Source organism: Cryptomeria japonica, chromosome 7 (genome assembly GCF_030272615.1).
Source record: "Cryptomeria japonica chromosome 7, Sugi_1.0, whole genome shotgun sequence".
NCBI classification, from domain to species: Eukaryota; Viridiplantae; Streptophyta; class Pinopsida; order Cupressales; family Cupressaceae; genus Cryptomeria; species Cryptomeria japonica.
Genome location: NC_081411.1, coordinates 297,627,376 through 297,651,754, shown reverse-complemented (window position 1 = coordinate 297,651,754; position 24,379 = coordinate 297,627,376). Strand labels below are relative to the sequence as shown.

At 39.2% G+C, this 24,379-nt stretch overlaps 1 protein-coding gene across 1 annotated transcript in view; it reads left to right on the top strand.

The window, feature by feature from the left end:
• The first annotated feature begins 1,545 nt into the window (after nucleotides 1-1,545).
• LOC131076384 (uncharacterized) overlaps nucleotides 1,546-24,379 on the top strand; it is a 74,502-nt gene continuing 51,668 nt past the window's right edge. The window contains exon 1 of the mRNA XM_058013529.2: nucleotides 1,546-1,926. Within this exon, the coding sequence (XP_057869512.2) occupies nucleotides 1,757-1,926 (170 nt within the window). The 5' untranslated portion in view covers nucleotides 1,546-1,756. The remainder of the gene's footprint in view (nucleotides 1,927-24,379) is intronic.

Genomic DNA, 24,379 nt, shown 5'->3' with positions numbered 1-24,379 from the left:
TTCAAACCATTCACGATCGACGACTATATGCAACCTTATGCGAATATTTGTAGACTGAAACATTGCCAATAACGACAAAACCAAATAGATTTTAGGATTCCAAGGGCGCATAAAGAATCTAAATAAAACATGAACTTACCTTGCAATTTCAATAGTCACAACCACAAACAATTAAATAACATAAACAAACAAACAACCCTGCAAGCACATCAAACCATTCAAGGCATAAAGCTCATAAAGGAGCCGAATAAAATAGGCACAACCAAAACAAAACCTAACTGCACCACTATATACAAACCCATGCGAAAATTTGCAGAGTGAAATAAGGCTTACAACACTAAAACAAATTAAATATTATAGTTGCAAACGATGGAACTTACATTGCCAATTCAAAGCATGCATGTCGTGAAAGTCACAAACCAGCCTTGAAAATGGCTTCCAAAGTGCAAGTAGCCACACCCACAAATAGTTAAAGAACATAAACAAACCGACAATTCTACAAGCACACAGAAGGAAAAAATAAGTAAAATGCATTACAAAAAGAAAAAAAAACAAATAATACAAAAATCTACCTTGCAAATTCAAACCTTTCACGACTTGCTACTCACAAAACAACTTCGAAAATTGCTTCCAAATTGGAAGGAGCGACGCCCACAAACAGTTAAGCAACATAAACAGAGGAGCAACCCTGCAAGCACACAGAAGCACAAAATAAACAGGCTATAAACATAAGGGAATACAAGAGAAAGACATATTTAAAAAAAACTAGAACCTTACCTTACAACATCAAACCATTTACGGTGTTAAGGTCAGAAGGAAGCCTAGAAGGATAGTCACAAAACCCAACAATCTATGCGAACATTTCTAGAGCGAAAGTTGTACAGTGAAATATTGCCGACAACACACGGAACCACAAAATAAACAGGCTATAAACAAAATGGAATACAAAAGGAAAACCTATTTAAAAAAAATGGAAGCTTACCTTGCAACTTCAAACCATAAACAGTGCCAAGCTCAGAAGGAAGCCTAGTAAAATAGTCACAAAACAGAACGAGATATTCGAACAAAACCTAACAATCTATGCGAACATTTGCAGAGCGAAAATTGCAGAGCGAAATATTCGAACAAAGCCCAACAATCTATGCGAACATTTCCAAAGCGAAAATTGCAGAGCGAAATATTCGAACAAAAGCCAACAATCTATGCAAACATTTGCAGAGCGTAAATTGCAGAGCGAAATATCAGCGACAACAACAAAACAAACAACATTTTAGGGTTGCCAACACGCATAAAGAACGTCGACATTCATGCACAACCTCGAGGACAAAATTATTAAAGACATCATTAAAGACAGCGTTCATTGGAAACAAAGCGCATGCACGGAGAGGATACACGCACGCACCGGAAGAAACCGCATACACGCACGCACCGGAAGAAAAACGCTGCCGACAAGACATTCTGACGACCACCGGAATGTCTTCCAATTTTCTGACGGCTTTCTCCCACTAAAAGCCTATCGGCTTAACAAGGGGGAATCAATTTCTCATTTTAAAACGTTCACCCAAGCTTTCAAAAGCTTCGATGCTGTGAAAAACCACTTTCACACATCTCTTACAAGGGGTTTTCAAAATATTGATCTGTTGCAGATTTGCACGTGTCATAAATTACACTTGCATGTAAAATCGATCTTTCGATACCCCCTGGTTTGTTTTGAACTAAAACCAGGGCTTTAGCAAAGCTCAATGGTCAGCTGAAGATGGACAGAATGAATGAAACTCTGACGAGGAGATGCAACGTTGTGGTGGACCTAATTCGGTCTCTACCAACTGCCAAAATCACACAATCCTGCAAAGACCGCCTTCTCAAATTAGTGCAAGCAGAGCTCAATTTTCTGTCACGCTCAACCATTTTGTCAGGCCCGATTAGGTACTTATTTCTATCTTGAAAACCCTACAGTTAACTGAGCTTTAGGGAAAGTAATCTTCGTGTGCGAAGTAATTGTGAGTGTTTTATGTTTAATAAAGATTTTTACAATTTTTAACTGCCTTGGGCCAAATGACACATTAAGATACACTTAATTCAAAACGGGATTGTTGTGATTTAATTCGACCAGCTTAGCAAGAAAAGTTCTGACAAAGAATTTGTGCTATTAGCACTTCACTTTTCTGCAGCTCATAGTCGTTGAGAGCACGGTATTGAGATATTAGGCTCACTTTGAAACTCGGCCAAAGAAGGTGAAAAACTTTGAAAGTTAAATCAGTCAAAACAGCAATGAGAATCTTCTAAAAATTGATATAAATAATCTAGAGTTTGCAAAATTCTGCCCTCTGTGCTATAATCATGTTTTATAGTATTTTCAACACTAGAAAACTAAAACCTAGATGCTTAAATAACAGAGGGAGACGCATGTTGGCAGCTTTATGCTTTTTTTGTTTTTGCAAGATTTTTTAAGTAGCGAGTCTCCTAATTTGAATTAGGTTGGCTCGAATGGGTCAGCTAGGGATGTAGTTTAAAAAACTCTGTTGAGTGAGAGCTTCTGGATGGAAAACGCATTCAAATTTCCTGTTTTATTTTAATATTTATTTCATTGTTTTTTCTTTTTTTTTAATAAAAATATCAAAAACCTCGACAGCTCAGGCAACGCGTTGTGACCCATCATCAGGATGAATGATGAATTGAGATATCAATTTACAGTTTCTTAGATAGACCACTCTGTACAAGCACATGGATTCAGGAGTACTGAAACACAAAGAAAATAAATATCAAGCAGTTAATGAGTTCCAATACTATGCTATGGATTACGATTGTGGTCAGTATCTTGAAGTGCCATGTGGTTTGCTTTTAATTTTTTTGCTTGATTGTAGTTCAAACCAACCATTCTAGAAATGTAATTTAGCTCAATATTAGGGCATGGAAACCTGACTTTATTTAGATAATTGTGAGTATAAACTATAAAGTGCAGTTATGGGTATTTTCACAATTCATATATGGGTATATACCTTATTTTTTTTTCCATTGTAAGGCTAGGTCAACGAGTCCATACATTATCATCAAACTTTTCCTGTAGCAGTCCGATTGCAAATTTGTTAGAATTGCAACCTGAATGGTTTAAAATTAGAAGGTGATTTGAATTTTGAGTAAACAACTAATTTAATCAGGATGCAGGAGCATGGAGCTACTGCTCAAATTTTAATTGCTCAGGGAATCACATGCAAACAGAAAAAGGGTAATTTAGGAAGATACAAGTTTTTTGCCTGAAAATATCCGAGTCATGAACTTTGTCATCAGAGATGTTGTAGCAGGAGGATCGAGCAGAGTGGTTGGTAGTTTGAGGGACAGACTCCTATATCTTGGGATTGATTTTACCAAATGGCTGCCTTCTAGTGGTAAATATTTTAACTGATTTTTCTTCAAAACATAGCGTTGATGTGTTTTTTATACACAATCAAACACAAAATAAAATGCCAAAAGTATTCTATCCTCTCTTGATCGAAATCTTCTTGGATACTGAATTATATGATCAACAATGGCGATTCCAAGGTTTCTATAGTCAAGTCTTGACTTATGGATAGCTCAATGGTTTGATGTGTTTGTTGGTAAGCCAAGGGGACTTATGTTGAATCTTGATTTCTTCTTGAATGTTTGAATATTGCTGGAATGTGACAAGACAGTTTGTTTTATACTTTTACCAAGAGGTGTGGGCAGGAATCTCCTCCGGATGGAAGTAGTAATAGACAATTAACTTTATTTAAAAAGGGCTAAAAGATAGGGTTTAAGAAGACTACGCTACTCCTAAGATCAAATATAACAATGAATGTTACTCGGATAGACAAACTCCTTCTTATCAAGTCTTGCTTTGCCATGATAACTATAATGGAGGGAATTTGTCACCTCGAGGAACAAATTGTCCTTCCGATTACCTCTATGAACTGGCGCTAAGATGAGCCAGGGGATAACGGATTTATACAAGGAGCGTTAGCCATCCGGGAAGTGTCTTTGGACGGTTCTGTAGAGCATCTGTCCACAGGACAAGCACGCGTAGTTGGGACACCAGCGCGGCGCACTATCGTCCTGTACGGATAGAGCATAGAGTCCGGGTAGAAAGTCTTGGACGCGCTGACAAAACTTATGAAACAGCTAAAAACATATTGAAAACTATGAAAAACATGGATTACGAAACAAAAATAAGGAAAATAGTAGAGAATAAAGAAATCTCACAACTGGTCTATGCTGTGAAGCCTCTTGCAAGATAATCTCCTCTTTACGAAGCTGTGCCTACACAAATGCAAGAGGGAAAATGTTGGGGGTTGTGTTTTGCAATCTGCCTAAGTCAAACCCCCGTTTTGGTGTTTCCACCTCCATGGACAATCTAAAAAGCTACGGGAAAGGAAAATGATAAAGAAGTTGGTAAAGAAGAATGCAAAGACAAATATAAAGACAATGTTATACTATTTGCTAATTGGAAAATAAGCGAGATTTTGGGTTTTGCAAGATAGAGTTAGATTACTCCCCTAATGCTTGGCAAGTGTTGGTATGCTTGGTAAACTTGGTAGCTTGACGATGCTTCAACAATGGTGGTGGTGTCTCCAAGAGTTTTAATCTCCAAGAGCAAGTCTCCAATTTGCCAAAAGATCCTTTGGAATGTCCCAAAACCCAGGATATAGGCTAAGGGACGAGTCTGAATGTCAATGGCCGCGCAGGGAGGCATTATGATTCCTTCCTAGCGCGGGTCGTATCGTCCCAACGACCACCTGTTCACTGACAGGTTGGCGTGACGGTTGCGCGTTGCGCGGACGTCTCCGCGTCGTGCCTGCGTCCGTGAATTTGTCAAATTGGCAGAGTTGGTAACGCCTCTGGGGAAGCTGACATGGACTTCTTCAGTGGAGAAAAGGACAAGTTGTTGAACCTGTCGTCCAAGCAGCGTGGAGGAGGTGCCACATGTCGCAATTGCCACTAAAGGTGACGAGGGTGATATTTTTGACTCTACATTTTGCCCCCACTTTAGCAAGCATGTCTTCGTTAAGAGATGCAAAGCTAAAGTAGGAAAGATAGAAAAGGTGAAGAGGAGAGAAAATTTCGCGATAGGGAAGCAGATGCTCGTTGATAAGACAAAGTTGCCCCTGGCGATATGATGCTAGAATTTTGGAATAGAAATCGGTACTTGGAACATCGACAACACGCTAGCTGCAGTCTAGCTTGATGGATGATGAGATTGTTGGCCGCGGTCAGCACCTCCTGTGGATCCTTAACTCTGGCCGCTCTCCCATTCACTGACAGCTCGAGCTTTTGGTGTAATGGCAACAGTGATTCCAACAATTAGTATCAGAGCGCCAGGTCATGGGTTTGGATCCCAGGAGTTGCCCTTGGAATCCTCCGTTGGTGCGCAGGGGGGGTGCCCCTGGAATCCTCAGTAGGTGTTGAGGGGGGGATTGTTGGCCGCGGTTAGCACCTCTTGTGGATTCGCGACATGGCTTTCTTCCACCTCCCGTGGATCCTTAACTCTGGCTGCTCTCTCGTTCACTAACAGCTTGAGCTTTTGGTGTAACGGCAGCGGTGATTCCAACAGAGATATGATAAAGAAAATTGGAACGAAGCACAACAAGAACAAGCCTCACCGTGGAGGAAAGTCCTTGATGACGAAAATATACAAGATAGGGCGGCCGCCATTGGAACAAGAAACGCCGATATGGTTGGCGTGATACGCCATGCTGAGAGCCATATGATAAGGCGTGATGTGCCATGCCGAGAGCCATATGATAAGGTGTGATAAGTCAATATGGATGACCATACAATAGTGCAAATTGGAATGCTGATATGGATAACCATATGATAGGGCATATTGGAACACCGATATGGATAACCATATGATAGGGTGGAATGATGTGCCGACATGGGTAGCGAGGCACTGGATCACCATGCGATAGGGCAGATAAGTTAGCCGGCATGGGTAGCGACATGCTAGATTTCCATGCGATAGGGCAATTGGAATTGGAACATAGTAGATTGGCCTCTACCAAGGCAAGAAAGATGATGCAGATTGGAAAGATGGTTTAGCCCCCATGTAGGCAATCTTTGGAACAGATCAAGTGGTTTCGCCCCCACTTAGGCGCACATGATGAAGCAAATGCCAGAAAAAGCATAAAAATGCTCGCACAAATGCATAAATGATGATATGATGGCCCCTCCTTAGAATGATATGCATGGGAGGCATGTCATTTAAGGAGAAGAAGAGATGTGGCACGTCAACATAACGAGATGTTTCCGTGGAATGGCACTAAGAGATAGTGACACATAGATGTCCACAACATCAAAAGATGCAATGCAAGAGGATAGGGGGATCCAATAGTTTGGCATTGGAACCCATAGCAGTGTCAAAAGGACATATAGTATCACTGCGAGATGGGTGTATCGTCATAGCGCCAAATTTCTCGGATCTGAAGATGAGCACAGGAAGATAGAGATAAAATAAAAATTCGGGTCAACATGGAAGAAAGCAAAGAATGCCCCCAACGCTTTGCATCGTCCTCGAATGTTGAAAAGTAAGATAGGACAAATAGGAGCTAAACAAATAGAGGAATGTGTATGACAGAAAATCCCTTGTATCCGAACACCTATGGAGTAACTCGGGTCCTGTAGGAGAGAACAACAGATAAAGACAGTCAACCTCCCATATCCAGGTACCTACGAGGTGACCTGGGTCCCATGGGAGGGAACAAACAGATAATGCAAGCATGGGGGAACACATGCACGCATACATGTTCACAGATGGAGATGAAAAATAAAAGTCCTAACGATCAGCCCTTAGGAGGGGATTGTTTTGCAGGAGATCATCGTCCTTAAGAAGAGCCTCGTCCTCCCAATCTAGGTCATAGGGAGAGGGGGGGGGAGCTCGGAGAGGGACTATTGCAAGGGCCTCACCAGGTGCCTCACCAGTAGTGGGAGCGAGGGACGCAGTAGTGGCAACGTCTTCGTCTACAAGCTCGGAGGAGGCGAGGCTCAATGATCGTGTGAAAATCATAGACAAAGCCGAAATGTCCTCCAAGGAACCGAACATGCAGGCCTCTGGGGAGGAAGTAGGTGACTCACTTGAAGATGGAACAAGAACAGGATTGCCGACCTATGGAAGAGGTGTAGTGACGAACTCCGGAGAAGGCGGGGCCTTCTTGATCATGCAAACAGAAACAGGCAAACCAGCAGGCACTGAGACAGGCAAGGGAAGGGATGAAGAACATACCTGTGCCGACTGACGACATCGAAACTCTAGGACAGGGCCCTGCTCAAACTTGCATTTACACAGGATAGGAGTGTTAGGCCTCCAATCAACCGTAGCAAGCTGAAGGACCCCAGGAAAGTTGTGATGCTGAAGGGGCAGCATAACAGGCGTGTTGATGTGTTTTTTACGCACATGCGAACACAGAATAAAATACCATAAGTATCTTATCCTCTCTTGAACAAAATCTATCGGATGCTAAAGATTAACTTAAGGATCATTTGAGAAGACTCCAAGGTTCATAAATGTAGGGTCACTACGTGTGGATAAGCTTAGTAGTTTGATGTGATTATGCTGGAATCACAAGGGGACTTACATTCGAATGCCCTAATGTTTGATTTGCAGGAATTTAGGTCCTCTCTACTCAATTGGAAGATAAAGAAGTAGGGTTTAAGAGAGTCTTTTCTAATCCTATGAATGTAGGAAGATGAGTGAATGACTAGATGGAATCCTACTAAGCTAGGTCTCACCATCAACTTGAACAATTCGACACAAGCTCAGTGCAATCTTCTAAGGACATTTCAAAATATTCGAATCAATACCACCAAACATTGATCACCATTCAAGTTAATGCATAAACAATGAGTGTAGAATGATTCAAAGTTAAGTTCATGTTATTCCAGTTGACCACACAAGGCACGCTCACAAGCAACAAGAGGCTAGTGGTATGGATTAGGTGGATTCCACTTGAATACATTCAACAACTTCTTCCATTCAATCTAATCAACATGAAAATAAATTGAGAAGTAGAAACATGAGGCTTGTTGAAATAACAAATTTCACCATAAATTCAATGAAAAGAGTATCTCATTTACAAGTCATACCAACAATTCTTCCCTCTCCTAATCTACTTCTATTCTGTTGAAATTTGATAGCTAGAATCGGATTATGTGGATTAAATTTTAATGTTGCCTAAGTGGCAATTAAAAATTTAAATATATATTGTAATAATCATAATATTGTCATGAGCAAATTACTTGTAAAGTATTGGGTTGGGCCCAATTGGAAAACAATGTAACATTTAATCAATTTATTACCCCAAGGTTGGGCGCCAATATAGAAAAAGGAAATATGAATTTGAGGCGGCCAAATTAGGCCAGCCGACTTGAGCAAAGGATTGATTGAGTCTTGTTTATAACAAGACTCAATCTTGTCAACCAAATACAATTCATCATCAACGAATATTTGCTCTACTATCTGTGGTCTTCTACTAGCGAATTTGTCATTGTTGAGACATGGACCAGCTAGGAATTGAACCTAGGACCTTCCATACGTTGCTGGAGTGCTCTACCATTGAGCTATGGCCCCTCTTGGACCAGTCCATCGTCGGTTCGGGTGTGGCTTATTTCCAACACCAACACCCCCCCTTAAGCCACACCTCTCGTGTGCTTGGGGCTCCTAGCCTAGACCTGGCTCTGATACCATGTTGAGACATGGACCAGCTAGGAGTCGAACCTAGGACCTTCCATTGCTGTTGGAGTGCTCTACCACTAAGCTACTGGCCCCTCTTGGACTAGTCCATCATCGGTCCGGGTGTGGCTTATTTCCAACACCAACACCCCCCCTTAAGCCACACCTCTCATGTGCTTGGGGCTCCTAGCCTGGACCTGGCTCTGATACCATGTTGAGACATGGACCAGCTAGGACTTGAACCTAGGACCTTCCATACGCTGCTGGAGTGCTCTACCACTGAGCTACTGGCCCCTCTTGGACCAGTCCATCGTTGGTCCGGGTGTGGCTTATTTCCAACACCAATAGTCATCCTAATTAATGCGAATCTGTTCTTGTGGCTGAGCGAATTAGTGTGGAATCTGAGCTGTGAATCTACCTTATATTTGAGCAAACTATTGATCATTCCGAGCTCCATTCCAAACCCGAATCTGATCACCATTGTGGAGCAGACTTGTGCAAATTATGGGTGACTATGCTGGGTGATATTGAGTTGTCTAACTCACTAATTTAGAGCAGCGATCATCCTCTTAGAAGTTCAATAAAATCACCATTTTAGGTTGAGTGAATTTGCCTTGAGTCTTTGGTTTGAGAATTGATAAGAGTAAGTATGAATTCGAACATTTGAATGTGCAATCAAGTGATCTTTAGCTCTTGTATAGTTCGCCTCACCTCTAAGTTTGTCTTAGATTTCGAATTTTCTAGCTTCACAACTTCGTGAATGAAACCTTTGGAATGAGCTTATTCACGCTGAAAATGGAAGGATGAGGGAAACCGCTTACCCCATGATTAAAACACTCAAAACCGAAATTCATAACTTCATGTAGTAGAGCGAATTCTTAACTTCATGAGTTAAGTTTATGAAGCGTGGTTCTTACTTCATGATTTGACTAGGAGGAGTGAAGTTTTTTCTTCACGAGTTTGTGTCTTGAATAGGATAATCTTCATGACTTGAACAAATGAGTGAAGTTTGCTACTTCATGTTTGAGCCTTTATGAGTGATCTTCATGTTCAAGAGGAGATGAGTGAACTTCATGTTTCACCACTATAGAGCGAAGTTCCTTCCTTCACAATTTGCATTTTAAAACGAAATTGACAACTTCATGTTCAAGCACTTTGGAGCGAAGTTCATAACCTAGCAAAATGAAGCGATCTTAAGACAAAATATATCAACTTCGTGCATTAAGGAAGAAGAGCGAAGTGCAAACTTCATTAGTTGAAGGGAGTGAGTGAAGTTTTAACTTCATGTTGGAGGAGAGATGAGCGAAGTTCATGTTTTCATCAAGAAGAGCGAATTTCATGCGTGACCAAAATTGAATAAGAGAAAGATAATCACCTAAGGAGGATACAATATCAAATGAACTTCATGATCCCATTGAGAAGAGCGAAGTAGAGTAATTTCACAACTTCAACTTCATGTTGGAGAAGACGAGTGAAGTTCATGATGTTGTCAAGAAGAGTGATTTGTGAATGAAGTTGGACAAATAGGAGAAATGATTAAAACCACTTCGAAAATTGGTATTATGAAGCGAAGTTCATTCTTTACAAAAAAAACAATTAAGGCATGCTTTAAGCACCCAAGGCTAATTTGAATTTGAATTTGAGGTATGTTGGCTAAGGGTAAATTTTATTTTGATTACATTGCAAAGTCGGCCTTAGGGTTGGAAACACATCTATTCATTTGGATCGCCTATATAAGAAGAGTTAAATCAATCATTTCAACATCAAATCAAGCAAATTATCCCTTCTCTCTTGAGCACATTTTGTCAGCAGCTAGCAGATTGCATCAGCAGATAGCGAAATTCATCTATAATCAGCGAACTTCATCAGCAATAAGGTGAATTTGTTAGTAGCAACGTCTCTATCAAGGTGATTTCATTGGCAAGAGGGTTCTTTGAAGAGCGAATTTGTTCATAGCTCTTCCAGATTTTTATCAACAATAAGTCTCTTGAAAGGGTGAAAACAATAAAATCTGAGGTGAAAGATGACAGCTCCTAAGCAAAGCAAGACTCTCTCCCGTCAAGCGCTCATTAAGGAAGATATGAAGAGGAGTACGTTCGAGAGTAGGATCATGTCAAGTTGGAGCAAAATTGGAGACACTCATCTTGGCAGGTTCGACACCAAGAAGTTTTGCCACCCATCATTCATTAACAAACCTATAGCAATAGCCAAGAAGATGATTGAAAGTGGACTTATCAACGCAGCTGGTTTCCCTCCTGCAGTGCAATGCTACGAACTCATCGTGGAATGTGCTCAACACTATGACTCAGAGTTAAGGAGAATCGTCACAAAGGACAGGAAGGTGCTTGCATCTCTTGGAGACAGCTATTAGCGAGACATTCCATCTACCTGAGTCCAAGGAAATGACTTACATAACTCTAGAAGGAGCTAAATCGACCTATGAAGATGATCACGAGGCTTGTGCGAAGATCATTGATAAATTTTGGTTGAAGAAAAGTAGAGGAGGCAGAAGCAGATGGCCTGATAAATTGCACAGGGTAGACTTCCATGATGAGTACAGGGACTTCATCACCTTACTCCATCGAGTAATTGGAGCGCCTAAGGCTTTCTACTTTGAAGAACGGATGTTTTACTACATTGAGACTATCACTTGACTATCACTTGGGATAAAAAGATGATCAATTTGGCAAGAATTATCAGCAACAATATTGATAAGCAATTAACGAGGTTAATGCGCACCAGAACATTCTATATGAATTCTTATATTGCAAGAAATTTTCAATATTCAAGACTCATGTATATTGGAGTAATAGGAAGAAGACTTGGAGAAATCAAGGTGTATGATTGCTATCCACAACTTAGACATCCAACAAAACAACACTATAGGAGGGTGAATGATGCATTCACTATGCATGTCACGAGGCAATTTCGTGGTGGGTCACAACAAAGACTTTCACCAGAGGCACAAGCTTTGGTAGAGCAATATGGTGTGTGGTTCATTCAGTTCCCGAAATTCACTTATATCAGAGTCTAGGGATCTCCCATTCCTCCCTACATGCTACCACGTTACCCAACAAATAGAGTGGTGTTGCTTGAGGTGGTAAGGCAGCTATTGGCATATGTCAAAGCATATAGACATAGGCATGGAGCAGGTGTTCCTTTTCCTATCACGCTTGGAGATTCCATTGAGTCATGCCCATCCATTTATGCAGCTGAAGATGCTGAGCAGGAATTAGCACGTCATTCACTTAAGCTATTCACAATGAGAGAAAGCTTTGATCCATATGGCAAAGTAAGAGAACTTTTGGGGAAAAATTATAGACATTGATGGCATTTAGAAGACTATTGGGTCAATATCCCAAATGATATAGAGGTGAAGAAGAAGATGTTTTCCAGACTACCCCTCAGTTTCATCAGGAAAGGCAGACTATTCCATGTGGCTGATCAAGTTCAAGACAGTGGTAAATATCTCCAAGGAGCTTATGCCAAAGAAGATGAGATCAAATTCAAATGGGCAGATTTAGAGATTGAAGATTTGAAAGAATTAATGAAACCAGTCTTGGAGTACACTCACGTGTGGGTAGATGTGCAGCACCAAAAGCTGAAAGAGCAAAACATAACACCAACATTCCACTTAGAAGAAAGAACAGAAGAAGATGAAGCTAGTGCAAGTGGTAGCACATCTCAACCATCTCATTCAAAAGGATCCAAGAGGAAGGAAGATCATGGTGAGAAGGAACCCGCAAAGAAGAAACACAAATCAAGTGTAGATCATCCCCTTTCTCAATTGGAAGAGCTAAGTATTGAAAAAGAATTAGGTCAAGGAGCCAATGAATCAGCTGAATCCACAGTTCATAACGCAAAAGGCAAAGAGAAAGCATCTCAGGAGCAAGAGGACTTCATTCGTCTCATTCAAGAGATTGAAGATGGCGGTGAAGATGATGATGAAGCTACTTCACCACCTAGAGATGAACAAATGATCGAAGGAGCACAAATCAAAGAATGAAGATCTTCTATTCCAGAGTGGCTAAAAGAGAGGCTAGCTCAAGAAGTAATAGTGGTAGAGGAGGAAGAACAAACATATGACATAGCAAGCCTTCTAAGTCAAACTCGAGAAATCGTTGAGAAGAAGAAAGCTACTAAGATGTCAAAGGTCATTAGAGATGAATCGAGATCAAGAAAGTTACAAATAGCCACTCCTTGAGTTGAAAAATATCAAGGAGAGATTGCACTTGATGAGTATGATATGGAGACTATTGACTTTGGCCCACTCACGTCCGAGCAAGCTATTGGTGATGCAACTAATTCAGTGAAGGCCGTCAATGATATGTTGAGAGCTGAAATAGAGAAGAATAGAAGATTGGAGAAGGAGATAAATGCATGGAGGTACTACGTTCAACAATTCCAACAACCTTTGACACATCAAAGTCCAGCAGCTACATCGCCTCCTTTGCTTCTTGCAGAGTCAGTGGATCATATGGAGAAAATGAGGAATTCAACACAATTGATGGATGCATGGATAGAAGATTCATACATTAGAGTGAATAAGTTCATGAAACGTATCATGCAAACACTTGATACAGTTATAAAAGTCCTTGGAAGAACTCATGTGCTTATAGAGGCTTCCAAAGCATTCACTCATGCTAGAGATATTACCATCCCAGTGCTTCAAGTAATAAGAAAGACACCAAGAGAGATTTTATCCAGGGAAAAAGTAAGAAAAGAAGGAACAATGCCAAATCTTCTGCAATGGAGTAGCTTGCTTCGCACGAAGAAGATTATCTTCGAAGAAATTGGAAATGGATGTGGCCAGGTCCAAGATGAAATGCATCGAATTCATGATAAGATAGTAGGAGTAGCGCAGGATGTCTTGAGAAGAAAGATTGATCCAGGAACAATCATTAAATCCAAGGAATTGCAAGAAAGGATAAAGATAATTTTCTACAGCGAGGATGGTATGGTAACCAAAGAACAAATGAATGATATGCTGGAGTTTGTGATTTTGACAAGCAAGGTTCAAGAGTTTGAACCTGAATGGGAGGATGCTATTGTCAAGGCCTTCGATGAAGTAATGCACATGGAAGAGCAACTCAAGTCTCTACCAGAGATCCCAATGAAAGAGATAGAGGAGATGGTGTCTAGATTCATTGAATATGCCAAGAGGGAGCGTGAAAAGGGAAACCAGATTCTAGAAGACAGTTTGTTATGATCCCATGTGGCATTTCGCATTCCTATTGGAGGATACTTCCTTGATTTCCGCACCAGCATATGTTCTCTTCTTATTGGTTCATTCATAGTGGTGATTATCTAGATAGGGTTTTTGTTTGTGTTAAACCCTAATTAGGGTTTAGGTGGCAAAATCTTGGCCCTTGATCTCCATTTGATCTCGGCCCTTCATTGTATTTGGAAGCTCTATATAAGCTTCACTCATTTTCATTTGTTAAGTTTATAGTCAATAGCTGATAATTGGTAGCAAGATACAATTAGTGAGAGAGCAATAATAGCAAGACTAAGGCTTGAAGATTTGTTGTTATTTGGCTATTGGATTAATGAAACATTGAAGTTATGGTGTTTTTACTCAATCCTTGAAGCTCATTGCATGGTTCTTCTATCTTCTTGAGCTAATTCTTTGATGATAGTTTTCGCATTAGATTTCATAATGGAATGTTGCATTTGATACATTGTGGAGCTCATTATCCATACCACTAGCTCTCTTGCTGATTGTAAGTAAGCCTTGCATGGTCAACTGGAGCATTTTGAAGTATTTAAGTTTGATTATTGCTCAACCTTTGGTGTGCATTTAATTGATGGTGTCTATGGTTGACAGTGATTTGAAAACCCTTAAAACATTCTTAGAAGATTGCATTAGTTTTAGCAAAGTTGTTCATGTATGGCGATGCTATAACTAGTTGAGCTTCATTTGTATTCATTCTTAATTCATTCATGCTAGAATAGCTTTGAATTCCCTCTAAACCCTCACCTTTTGCCTTTTTTTTGCTAATCATTTAGTAATTTTAGGAAGAAACCTCATCGCATACCATCTGCTAATCAATTGTTGATTCTTTTCGAACCATAAATGCCCATTGATGAAACAGTAATTGCAACGACCAACTAGGCTTATCCACATGTAGAGATCCTACATATGGAACATTGTAGTCTTTCTTGGATGAACCTTAAGCAAATCTTCAGCATCCAAAAGATTTTGATCAAGAGAGGGTAAGATATTTTGGTATTTTTTTCTGAGTTTGCATGTGCGTAAAAAACACATCAACAAGTCTCAACAACCTAATGTTGTGTAAAAAATTAGTTAGTAATATATTAAAATATAAGTAAACATGGCATAAATTAAATTTGAAAATAAAATAAAATAAATTTATCCTCGACAATTCCGAATTCGAGGAAGTTCTGAAAATACTTTGTGACACGATGTTTTGTCACAAATATTTGTATCTCCTCACCCTCAGGTATATAACTTTCATCCACTCTATTTGAGTGCCAATTGCTTGCATCAGCAAGTTAAGGGAGTGTATATGTTAAAAAAATGTGCGCATACCTTTCCTCAACCATTGCTCTTGTTATCCTACATTTTTTTGCATTGTCCGTAATGACTTGGACAACATTTTCAGGACTCACAATCCCTATGTACTCAATGAGGATTTTAGAAATGAATAATGCATCCTTCATTTGCCCCTCACTATCCATTGACTAAAAAAACATTGTCCCTTTGGGGGACACTACAGTAGTATCTATTAAAGATTAGTTTTTGCAATCTCCCCGTCCTTAAAAAATAATAGACACTCTTGTTTCAATCGAAGAATCACTAATTGGTTTGAGTGATATATTTCCAAAAAGAAGTTGCCAATAAGGTGGTGCACACCTTTTCATACCTAGGACCTATGAAACCAGAAGGCAAATCACTGATTGCCATTACCATTTCCCACCAATATGATGATCTCACCAAGTTGAAAGGAAGACTATTGGCATAAATGCAATGTGCAATTTTCTCCTCTGCAATGACTCTTGTTTCATTTTGAGATGCTATCATGTCCCCCCAAATTAGGTTGGCTTCCGTATTTTTAATTTGGGTGTTGAAATTTTTTAATAAACAAATATGATAAATATATAAATAAAATATTTGAAAATTTAAGTTGGATGCCTAGTTTTGAGCCAACCCATATTTTGAATAAATGAAAAAATGTAAAAATAAAATAATATCCTTGATGGTCGGCCTAGTTTGGGCCCTAGCACCAATTTCCTAATAGGTATAAATAAGCCTTTTGCTAGCTGGGGCATAAATCATGGAAAATCTGGTTTGAGATTTGGGATAATTGTTGAATAGGTGAGCTAAGATGAAACCCTTGATTCCTTGCAAGTTTAGGATGCCAAAATCTAGCCTTCTCTAATCAAATTTTCCTATACACTGCAATTTCTAATCCTATTTCCCATTTTGATCTAAAAGATTGTTAACCTAAGAAAAGTTTGACCTACACGTGGTTGCCAAAGTTGTTGTTTGATCACAAGAAGTTGCTGGCTAGACTTACATATGAAATATCGCTGGCAAATCTTAAGAAGCTTTGTATGCACAATTTAAACACCCAAACAGCATGCTCAAAATTAAAATTCCCAAACAACCAACAAATTATAATTCTTTTCATGAACATATATCCATCCTTTTTCACTCAGTTATTATATTTGCACAAATGAACAACAGAAATTTCCAACAGTGACATCATAGATTCAAGTACCTAGTAATAAACTCAAGTACCTGATGTTAAACAGATAAGTCCTCAAATACAAAAGTGGAAGAACACAACAATACCAATTAGAATGGTGCTCCAAGACTCAAATTTTAGGACTTGTGGAACTGTTGTGACCATTTCACACATCGCCCCATTGCAAATGGGGACCCCTGCTTTTTGCTTTTTAGGGTTTGTTTTCTAGGTCTTTTAGGGTTTTGTCTGTTAGCCTTTGCGTTTTGAGTGTCACCAAGGGGATCACATGGATAGCAAGTCCGGCTTGAGTGATGTCCTGATCCTGAAATTTGACTGATGTCTTGATCCTGAAATTTGACTAAGTCTGAAAACTGAAAAACCTCCAAAAACTAGATTTTGCAATATAACTCCTGGAGGTCTGAAACCACTCTCAAACATCCTGAAAGTATATACGGAATATAACTTAAAGTATATGTCACTTATACTTAAATGTTATATTCCATAAAATTATCCTGTCAGAGAGTTCAAAAAGTCAAATTTCACTCCTGACCCTTGCTGAGGATCCAGAGCGAATTTCGCTCCTGACCCTCTCAGGAGGTCCAAAGCGAATCCCGCCCCTGACCCTTCCAGAGGGTCCAAGGCGAAAATCAACCTAGGACTTATTCCTGGCCTTATTCGACCAAATTTTGAATTGCAAAGCATTTTGTTTGGACTTTGGAATTGATTGAACACCTTGAAGAAAATGATGAATTTTGGCCAAGATTGGAAATTTCGCTCCTGACCCTTGCTGAGGGTCCAGAGCAAAATTCATTGTAGATTTCGTTTGCCAACTCGCTTGAATTTGAAACCTTGTTCCTGGCCTTGAAAATGATCTTACCTTGCCCTGTGAAGTGATTTGAAACTAAAAGATTGAGCAATTTAGCCTAGATTGTAAATTTCGCTACTGACTCTTGCTGAGGGTCCAAGGTGAAAATGTTGTTCAAGTTTATTTCTCGCTAATTTTGGCTAACTCGTTTTGTGCAGGGTTTTCCGGAGAGAAGATTGGACGTTACTGGATGCTTTTGAAAGTTTGAAAAATGGTGAATTTTGGGCAACAAAGACAAAAATCGCCCGTCTCTCACTAAAGGATCAGACCTATTTTCTTTATATACACATTTTTAGACCTTTCTTGGACTTGAACTCTTATTCATGGCGTGTAACAAGGTGAAATCTTCCCTAGCAAAGACATTTCGTGATGAAAGGTGAAGCATTTTGGCCTAGAGGGCAAAATTCGCTCCTGTCCCTCACTGAAGGTCGGGAGCTTGATTTTCAAATTTGCACTATTTTTGCAGGATCGAAGTGATTTTATGATTTGAAGAGATCAAGGAAAGCATGTTCTATCTGTTGAATATAATTTGAGTGGTCAACAAAGGAGGAAATCAACCCAAATGACAAAAGGCGCTCCTGACCCTCACTGAAGGTCTAGAGCGATTTTCTAAAAGTGCAATTTTCTTGCAAAGACAAGGCAAGTTTTGTGGTTGAAATGAATGGAAGAAGGCATGTTTAGCCCATTGAAGATAATTTGGAGGGCTAACAAAGGACGGATAAACTTGAAATTGCAAAATCGAACCTGTCCCTCTCTGAGGGACCAGGGCGAAAAACCTAACATCCAGCTTTTCTTTCCAAGTTTGGACAAATCTAAGCCTTGACACAAGTTTGAGACAATGTTTGAAATGCCTTGAAGTAGAATTGAGATGCAAGGATTACAAATTTTGATGACAATTTGCAAATTTGCTCCTGTCCCTCTCCAAGGGTCCAGGGCGAAATTTCTAAGTGTGCCCACTTTCCTTGCATTTCAAGATAACTTTTTGTTTCCAAGACTCAAAAGGGAGTGGGGAATGATGTTCTATGCCCTAGAGTAATTTGAGGATTGAAGCGATCAAGAATTTGTACAAAGGACTCAAAAGCGCTCCTGTCCCTCACTGAAGGACCAGGGCGATTTTTACAAAACCAATAACTTCCCTCCAAGATTACGCTAAGGCAAGGTTGTGCAAGAATGGAAAAGGTCTTCTAAAGCATGGTGAACAAAGATTTGACTTCAAAATTTGCTAATCCTAGGCTAAAATGCAAAAGTCGCTCCTGTCCTTCACTGGAGGTCCAGGGCGAAAATATTTGGAGCACCTATTTTGCCTTGCAAAAACAAGTTAAGCATGCATAGAATGGATGAAAGGGATTATTGCTTACCCCACAACAAGAATTGACAAATAAAAGATGAAGGATCAAGAGCAAAAGTGAAAAGTTCGCTCCTGTCCCTCTCCAAGGGTCCAGGGCGAAATTGATGATATCCTTCATTTTGACATTGTTTGAGCGTTGATATTCTTAAAATTCACCAAATTTGCTCACTTCAAAGCCTTTGGAAAATTAAAATTAAATTAACATTAAATTAAGGCATTTTGAATTTAATAAATTAAGTTTTAAGCCTTGAAATTAATAAAAATTCCCTTGGAGGCATCTAAAATTAATTTTGGAATTAAAAAAATTAAAAGTTGAGCGCACGAGGCATTATTTTGCCTTTATTTGACAAGTCGGCCTACTCCTTTTGAGGTTTTATTTATTATTTCACTTTTTTTTTGCTAGGCCGGCCTCATGGGTAAGTGGAAGGTGAGCGCTCTATATATTGGAGGAGTGTTGCTTCACATTTCAAATCATTCAATCATTCCTTTAAGTGCAAAATTGGAGAGCAAATTGGAGGTGCAAAATATAGCTTGTTTGGAGCGAATTTCTACTAAGTGTTGAAGACTAAGGAGGGCGAAATTCATTTTGAAGGCTATTGGAGAGGCGAATTTCTTGCTAGATTGGAGGATAATTTCCAGATTTTTGAAGAGGCTAGTGGAGTTTATTCTTTTCCAAGCTAGAGGAGGTGCAATTTGTTCAAGAGAAGGCTTTGATCTACACTTTGCCTAGCGAAATCTATTTTTTTTACATCATTTCTTAGAGTTTAAAACTCAAGAGGAGGTATGGCGAAATCATCTTAACACCATTGTTGAAGGTTTGATTTTTAGACATTTTTGGAAAAATCTAAGTATTACATGGTTAATTAGGAAATGATAACTCAAGATTTATCATGAAGTTTCCTAATTAAAATCTTGAATCTTCCTTTTAAGTTTAATTTTTAGACTTCAAGATATATTACTAATTTTGAAATGTTGTGTAGGTATCAAGATGGTGACTCCAAAGCTCGGAGGATCTACAAGTCGGCAGGTTCTCATCAAGGACGATCAAGCAAGGATAAGGGCGACCTCCTCCAGTCTAGCATCGACAAGGACAACCTTCTTTGGACTAACGTCATCAAGGGCGACTTCTCCAATCTAGCATTCCAAGGCGAGGTACATCAATCGTCCTGCACATCAAAGAAAAGGAAGTCAGAGCAAGGGTTCGTTGAAGAAGCAGATAGTTTCAGAAGAGTTAATTAAAGCTAGCTTCTCAGCAACATCAAGTTGGCATCAACCAAGTGTCAGACGAGTTGGCATCCTAGTCATCACTTCTCCAGTCGGATTGGTCCACCTTAGCATGTCCAGATTCAATGTACCTAACTCATGGAAGGTGGCACAAACTTCGATGTACCTACCCCAGCTATCTATTGGTCGAATTTTCCAGAGAAGACATGTGTCCTAAAGATAAAATTTTATTATTGGTCAAGCATTAAATGTTATGTAATGGTTGTAACAAACCCTAATTAGGGTTTTCATTATTGAATCTTGTCCATTGATCTCAAATTGATCTGAGCCATCGAATTGTATTATGGGCACTATTTAAGCCCCGACTCTTCATTTTGTAAAGGCAGTTAGAAGGAGCTAGAAAGGGGAATAGAATAGAAGATAGAGAGTCAGTAGTTAGAATAGCGAATTAGTCTAGCAATTAGAGTAGAATAGGAGGACAAGGCAAGAAATTGTTGCCATTGATTGTTAACAAACTCCATTTTCATTGAAGTAATGGTGAAGTGTGTCGTTTCTTGCAATATGCATGGTTTCTTGTTGAATCTTCAATCCTAGATGGTAGATGATTAGATGAATGGAAGAAATGTGCTTGATTGATGGTGAAATTCGTATATCCATACTACTAGCAGTTTGTTGATTGCAGACTTGCCTTGCGTAGTCAACTGGAATCGTTCAGCTTAAGCCTAACTTCAATTATCGCTTCTTCATTGATATGCATCAGCCTGATGGTGTCTATGCCTGCAGTGATGATTTGAACATCATAAAGCTTTCCTTTGAAGATCGCACTAGCCTTGTGGAGATGGTCCTGCGATGTCAAAACAAGACTTAGTTAGAGTTTCATCAAAGATCATTCATTGCTCCTACATTCTTAGTATTAGAATTAGATCCTTTCCTCACCCTCATCTTTTTTCCTTTTTTTCAAATCTAAGGCAGTAAAATCCTGTGTTCCAGCAATATTCAAAGCAAATTAGAAGTTCAGTCATCAAGTGTAAGTCCCCTTGTGATTCCAGCAAATCACATCATATCACAGAGAGCTTATCCACACGTAGAGACCCTACATACAAGAACCTTGAAGTTTCTCCGATTGATCCTTTTCGTGATATCTTCAGCATTCTTTACTCAAGAGAGGATAAGGTACCTTTAGGTATTTTATTCTGTGTTCGCATGTGCGTAAAAAACACATCAACAGGAACTTAAGTGTATAAATTGATGCCAGGTAATGGAACTCAGAATACGTAGGTTCATCCCCAGTGATGGCTCACCAGATCTAAGATGATGTTATGTCCCCTTCTTGCACCCAGCTCAGTTCGAGTTTTCCATTAGCCTAGTTTTGGGTTCCTGTAGGCTAAGTAGATTTGGTAGGGGACTTAGTGTCCTATGGTGAGCCCTTTCAGTGATCTTTAGTGTTTTTGGAAAACTTTCTATTTTTGACATGTTACTATTTTTAGCACTTGGTCATGGCCTTAATTCCTCTCAGTTCAGTGTAGTGGGTTTCAGTTAGACTTGATGAGTTCTATTGCTTTTAGAAGAGATGATTTCAGTTTGTAGTGGGTTTTAGCTGGACATGGTGAGTAGTATTGCTTTCAGAAGAGATTGATTTTATTTTATTTACTAAATCTTTATAAAGTTCTTTTTAAAAATCTACTCCCTTGTGCCTAGTAACATGAAGCTGTTCATAATGTAGGGTCATTGGACATCCTAAGTTGATGATTAAGGAGGAGAAAATTAATAGTTTAAAGAGTTTATTATATTCTTCCAAAAATTGTGACGCCAAGGAGGAATAAGGAGTTTTAAAGTAAATTAAAATGTTTTATTTGAGAGTTTATAAATGGTCAAACTTCTACGGTAATTTTAAGTTGCTTTCAAAATTGGTTTTGGAGGAAAAGGTTTTGGTTGCCCTAATTTCTTCTTCACTCTATATATTCATGTTTTGAGCTCTCATTTGACTTGCTGAAGTTGATATCTTGCAGTTGTGCTGTTGGAATGATTCTGGAGTTCATACCTTGACTGGTTGAGGATGAAATCCTTCAACTAGATAACTGGTTTCAATGGTGAAAGATCCACTGTAGCTGGTTGGTTCTCAGAGGTGCAGGTTTTCAGTGTGTTTGAAGCTTACAGGTGGATATTTGGCTTGAAGAGATGAACTTCTTTACAGTATTTTGATGTGGGTTTGTGGTGTTTGGTGTGAAGTGTGGTTGTCAATTGTTTGGTGTGAATTTTGAAGAGTTTAGAGTTGTTTTCTGAGTGCTGGTGTGGGTTTTCTGAATTCTGGTAATGTGTTTTTTTCTGAGTAGCTGAAATCAAGTTTTGCTCATATCTTCCGAAGGCTGAAGGTTATCAATTTGGGTATTGTTTCTCTAGATTTATAATTGCTGGGCGACTTCTATTGAGCATTCATTTGAAGAGTTTGGCAAATAACTGATTTTCTAGGGCAAAATCGCCTCCTCAAGGAGGCTGTACCATTCCCTTGGCTGGTGTATTTAGATTGAGTTAAAATCTGCAATATCTGAGGTCTGAAATCTGCATTTTGAGGTGCCCTTGAATGGAATAATGGTTGGTGAAATAGAAGAATCTGTTTGGTGTTGATTGGCACTTGCATGTACAATTTCTTAAGGAGCTGGAGTGTGTTTGCTGTTCTTCTAAAGGTCTGATTTTCATTTGCTTATCACTTTGATATTGTATTTGAGCTAACTCATGATTGAAGGGTTGGAAGACATTTCATTATAATGTTCTGATTTAGAGGTGAAGGCATAGCCCCATCTTCATTTTGTTATTTTAAAACAACTCTTCTTATTTCTTGCAAATATACTGATGAAGTGGTGCTGGTGTAAAACCCCCACTTCATCTAGTTGTTGCAATCTGCTCATTTTCATTCTATGATATTGTACTAATTGAGTGGTGATTGTCTAATCCCTCTAGTTTATTGTTAAGAGCATTTGCATATGTTGGTTTATTTTTGTGCATGTAATCTGTAGCTAATCAGCAAATTATTCTTCATTAGTTTCAATATTGCACCCTATATTTAAAAAATAATAGGGGTGGTTATTGTAGTGGTATCAAAACAAGTTATTCCAGCCAGCTTTTGATAGTATCTTATAATCAGATTTTAACCTTCTATGAGTGAGAGGATACAGAGATATTTTATAGAAAAAAGAGGAAGAATCATTGGCAGCTCCCCCAAGTTCCAAAGGGAGAGACAATTTCAAGAATTTTAGGCAATCGAGAACCTCCCAAAGATGGTGAAAACACAACGGATAGAAGCAAGGTGAGAGCTTGTTCTTTGAGCCCAATTACAGGGATTGGAATGAAATTTGACATGGTGATTGATATGATGTCTCAGTTGTTGGGTAAATTTAATCTAAGTATGCACAATAATACACATGGTAATCAGAATGCCTCACAGAGTAACCAAACAAACAATGCAGAGAGCAGTTCTTCCAATCAGCAAATTAATTCTCAAAAGCAGCCCATAGAAGTAGGCTCAAACACTTGCTCAAGGCCCTTCTAACCCATTTTTATTCAAAAAGAGGCCTTGCAGATTGTTAACGAGACTTCTATACCTTTGGTGGATGAGTTAAGGCATGCCTACATAGAGTATGACAACCTCCTCGAGCCACTCAAGAGCAACTTGACCTTCAATGAATTAATGGATCAGAAGAAGAGAAGTGGAGGAACAACTGATTTTAGAGGACCAGAAGTTCAAAAAGACCTACGATATGTTTTGGGTAAGATCACTCTTGCCATTTTGATGGCAGTGATAAGTGTTCAGCTAGAGCTTGGGTGCATAAGTTAGATAATTATTTAGCTTCAAAACCCATGGCTGAGGACAGGACAATTAAATTTGCTACTTTGCATATGGATGGAGTAGCACACGAGTGGTGGTATCATGGACTCATTACTTTGAATCATAGGTCAATTACCACCTACAATGAGTTCACTACCAAACTCATTGAAAGGTTTGGTAAGGACCCAAAATTGCATTTTAGGGAGCTAGCTCAACTGAGGCAGTATGGTACAGTAGATGCTTACATAGCAGATTTTCAGAGGCTCTCATTCACGGTTTTTCGGTATTATAGAGAAGAGATTGGTGGTCTTATTAGTGAAGGACTTATGGTGACATTAAGAGAGCGGATTAAGGCATTTGATCCTCTATCCTTGCATAAAGCCATGATAAAAAAGAAAGGAGTGTGGAGTGGGCTGCCCCTAAGTCAAAATTTCAGTGCAAACCATTCTCACACAAAAAGGACAAGATGCATTTCTCAAAGGACACCAATATGCAAAAAAAATCAGTCACTAGACTTGATGGAGATGCATTGAATGACTTAAGAAAGAAGAATTTATGTTTTTCTTGCAAGGAGTCTTGGAATTTGGGACATAAATGTGCGACCATAGGCAAAGTAAACAAGATAGAATATTATTCAATAGAGGAATCTTCATCAGAAAAATCAGACCAACAATCTGTTTCAAATGAGAAAGAGGAAGAAGAGTCCACATAAGAGACTGAAAAGGGT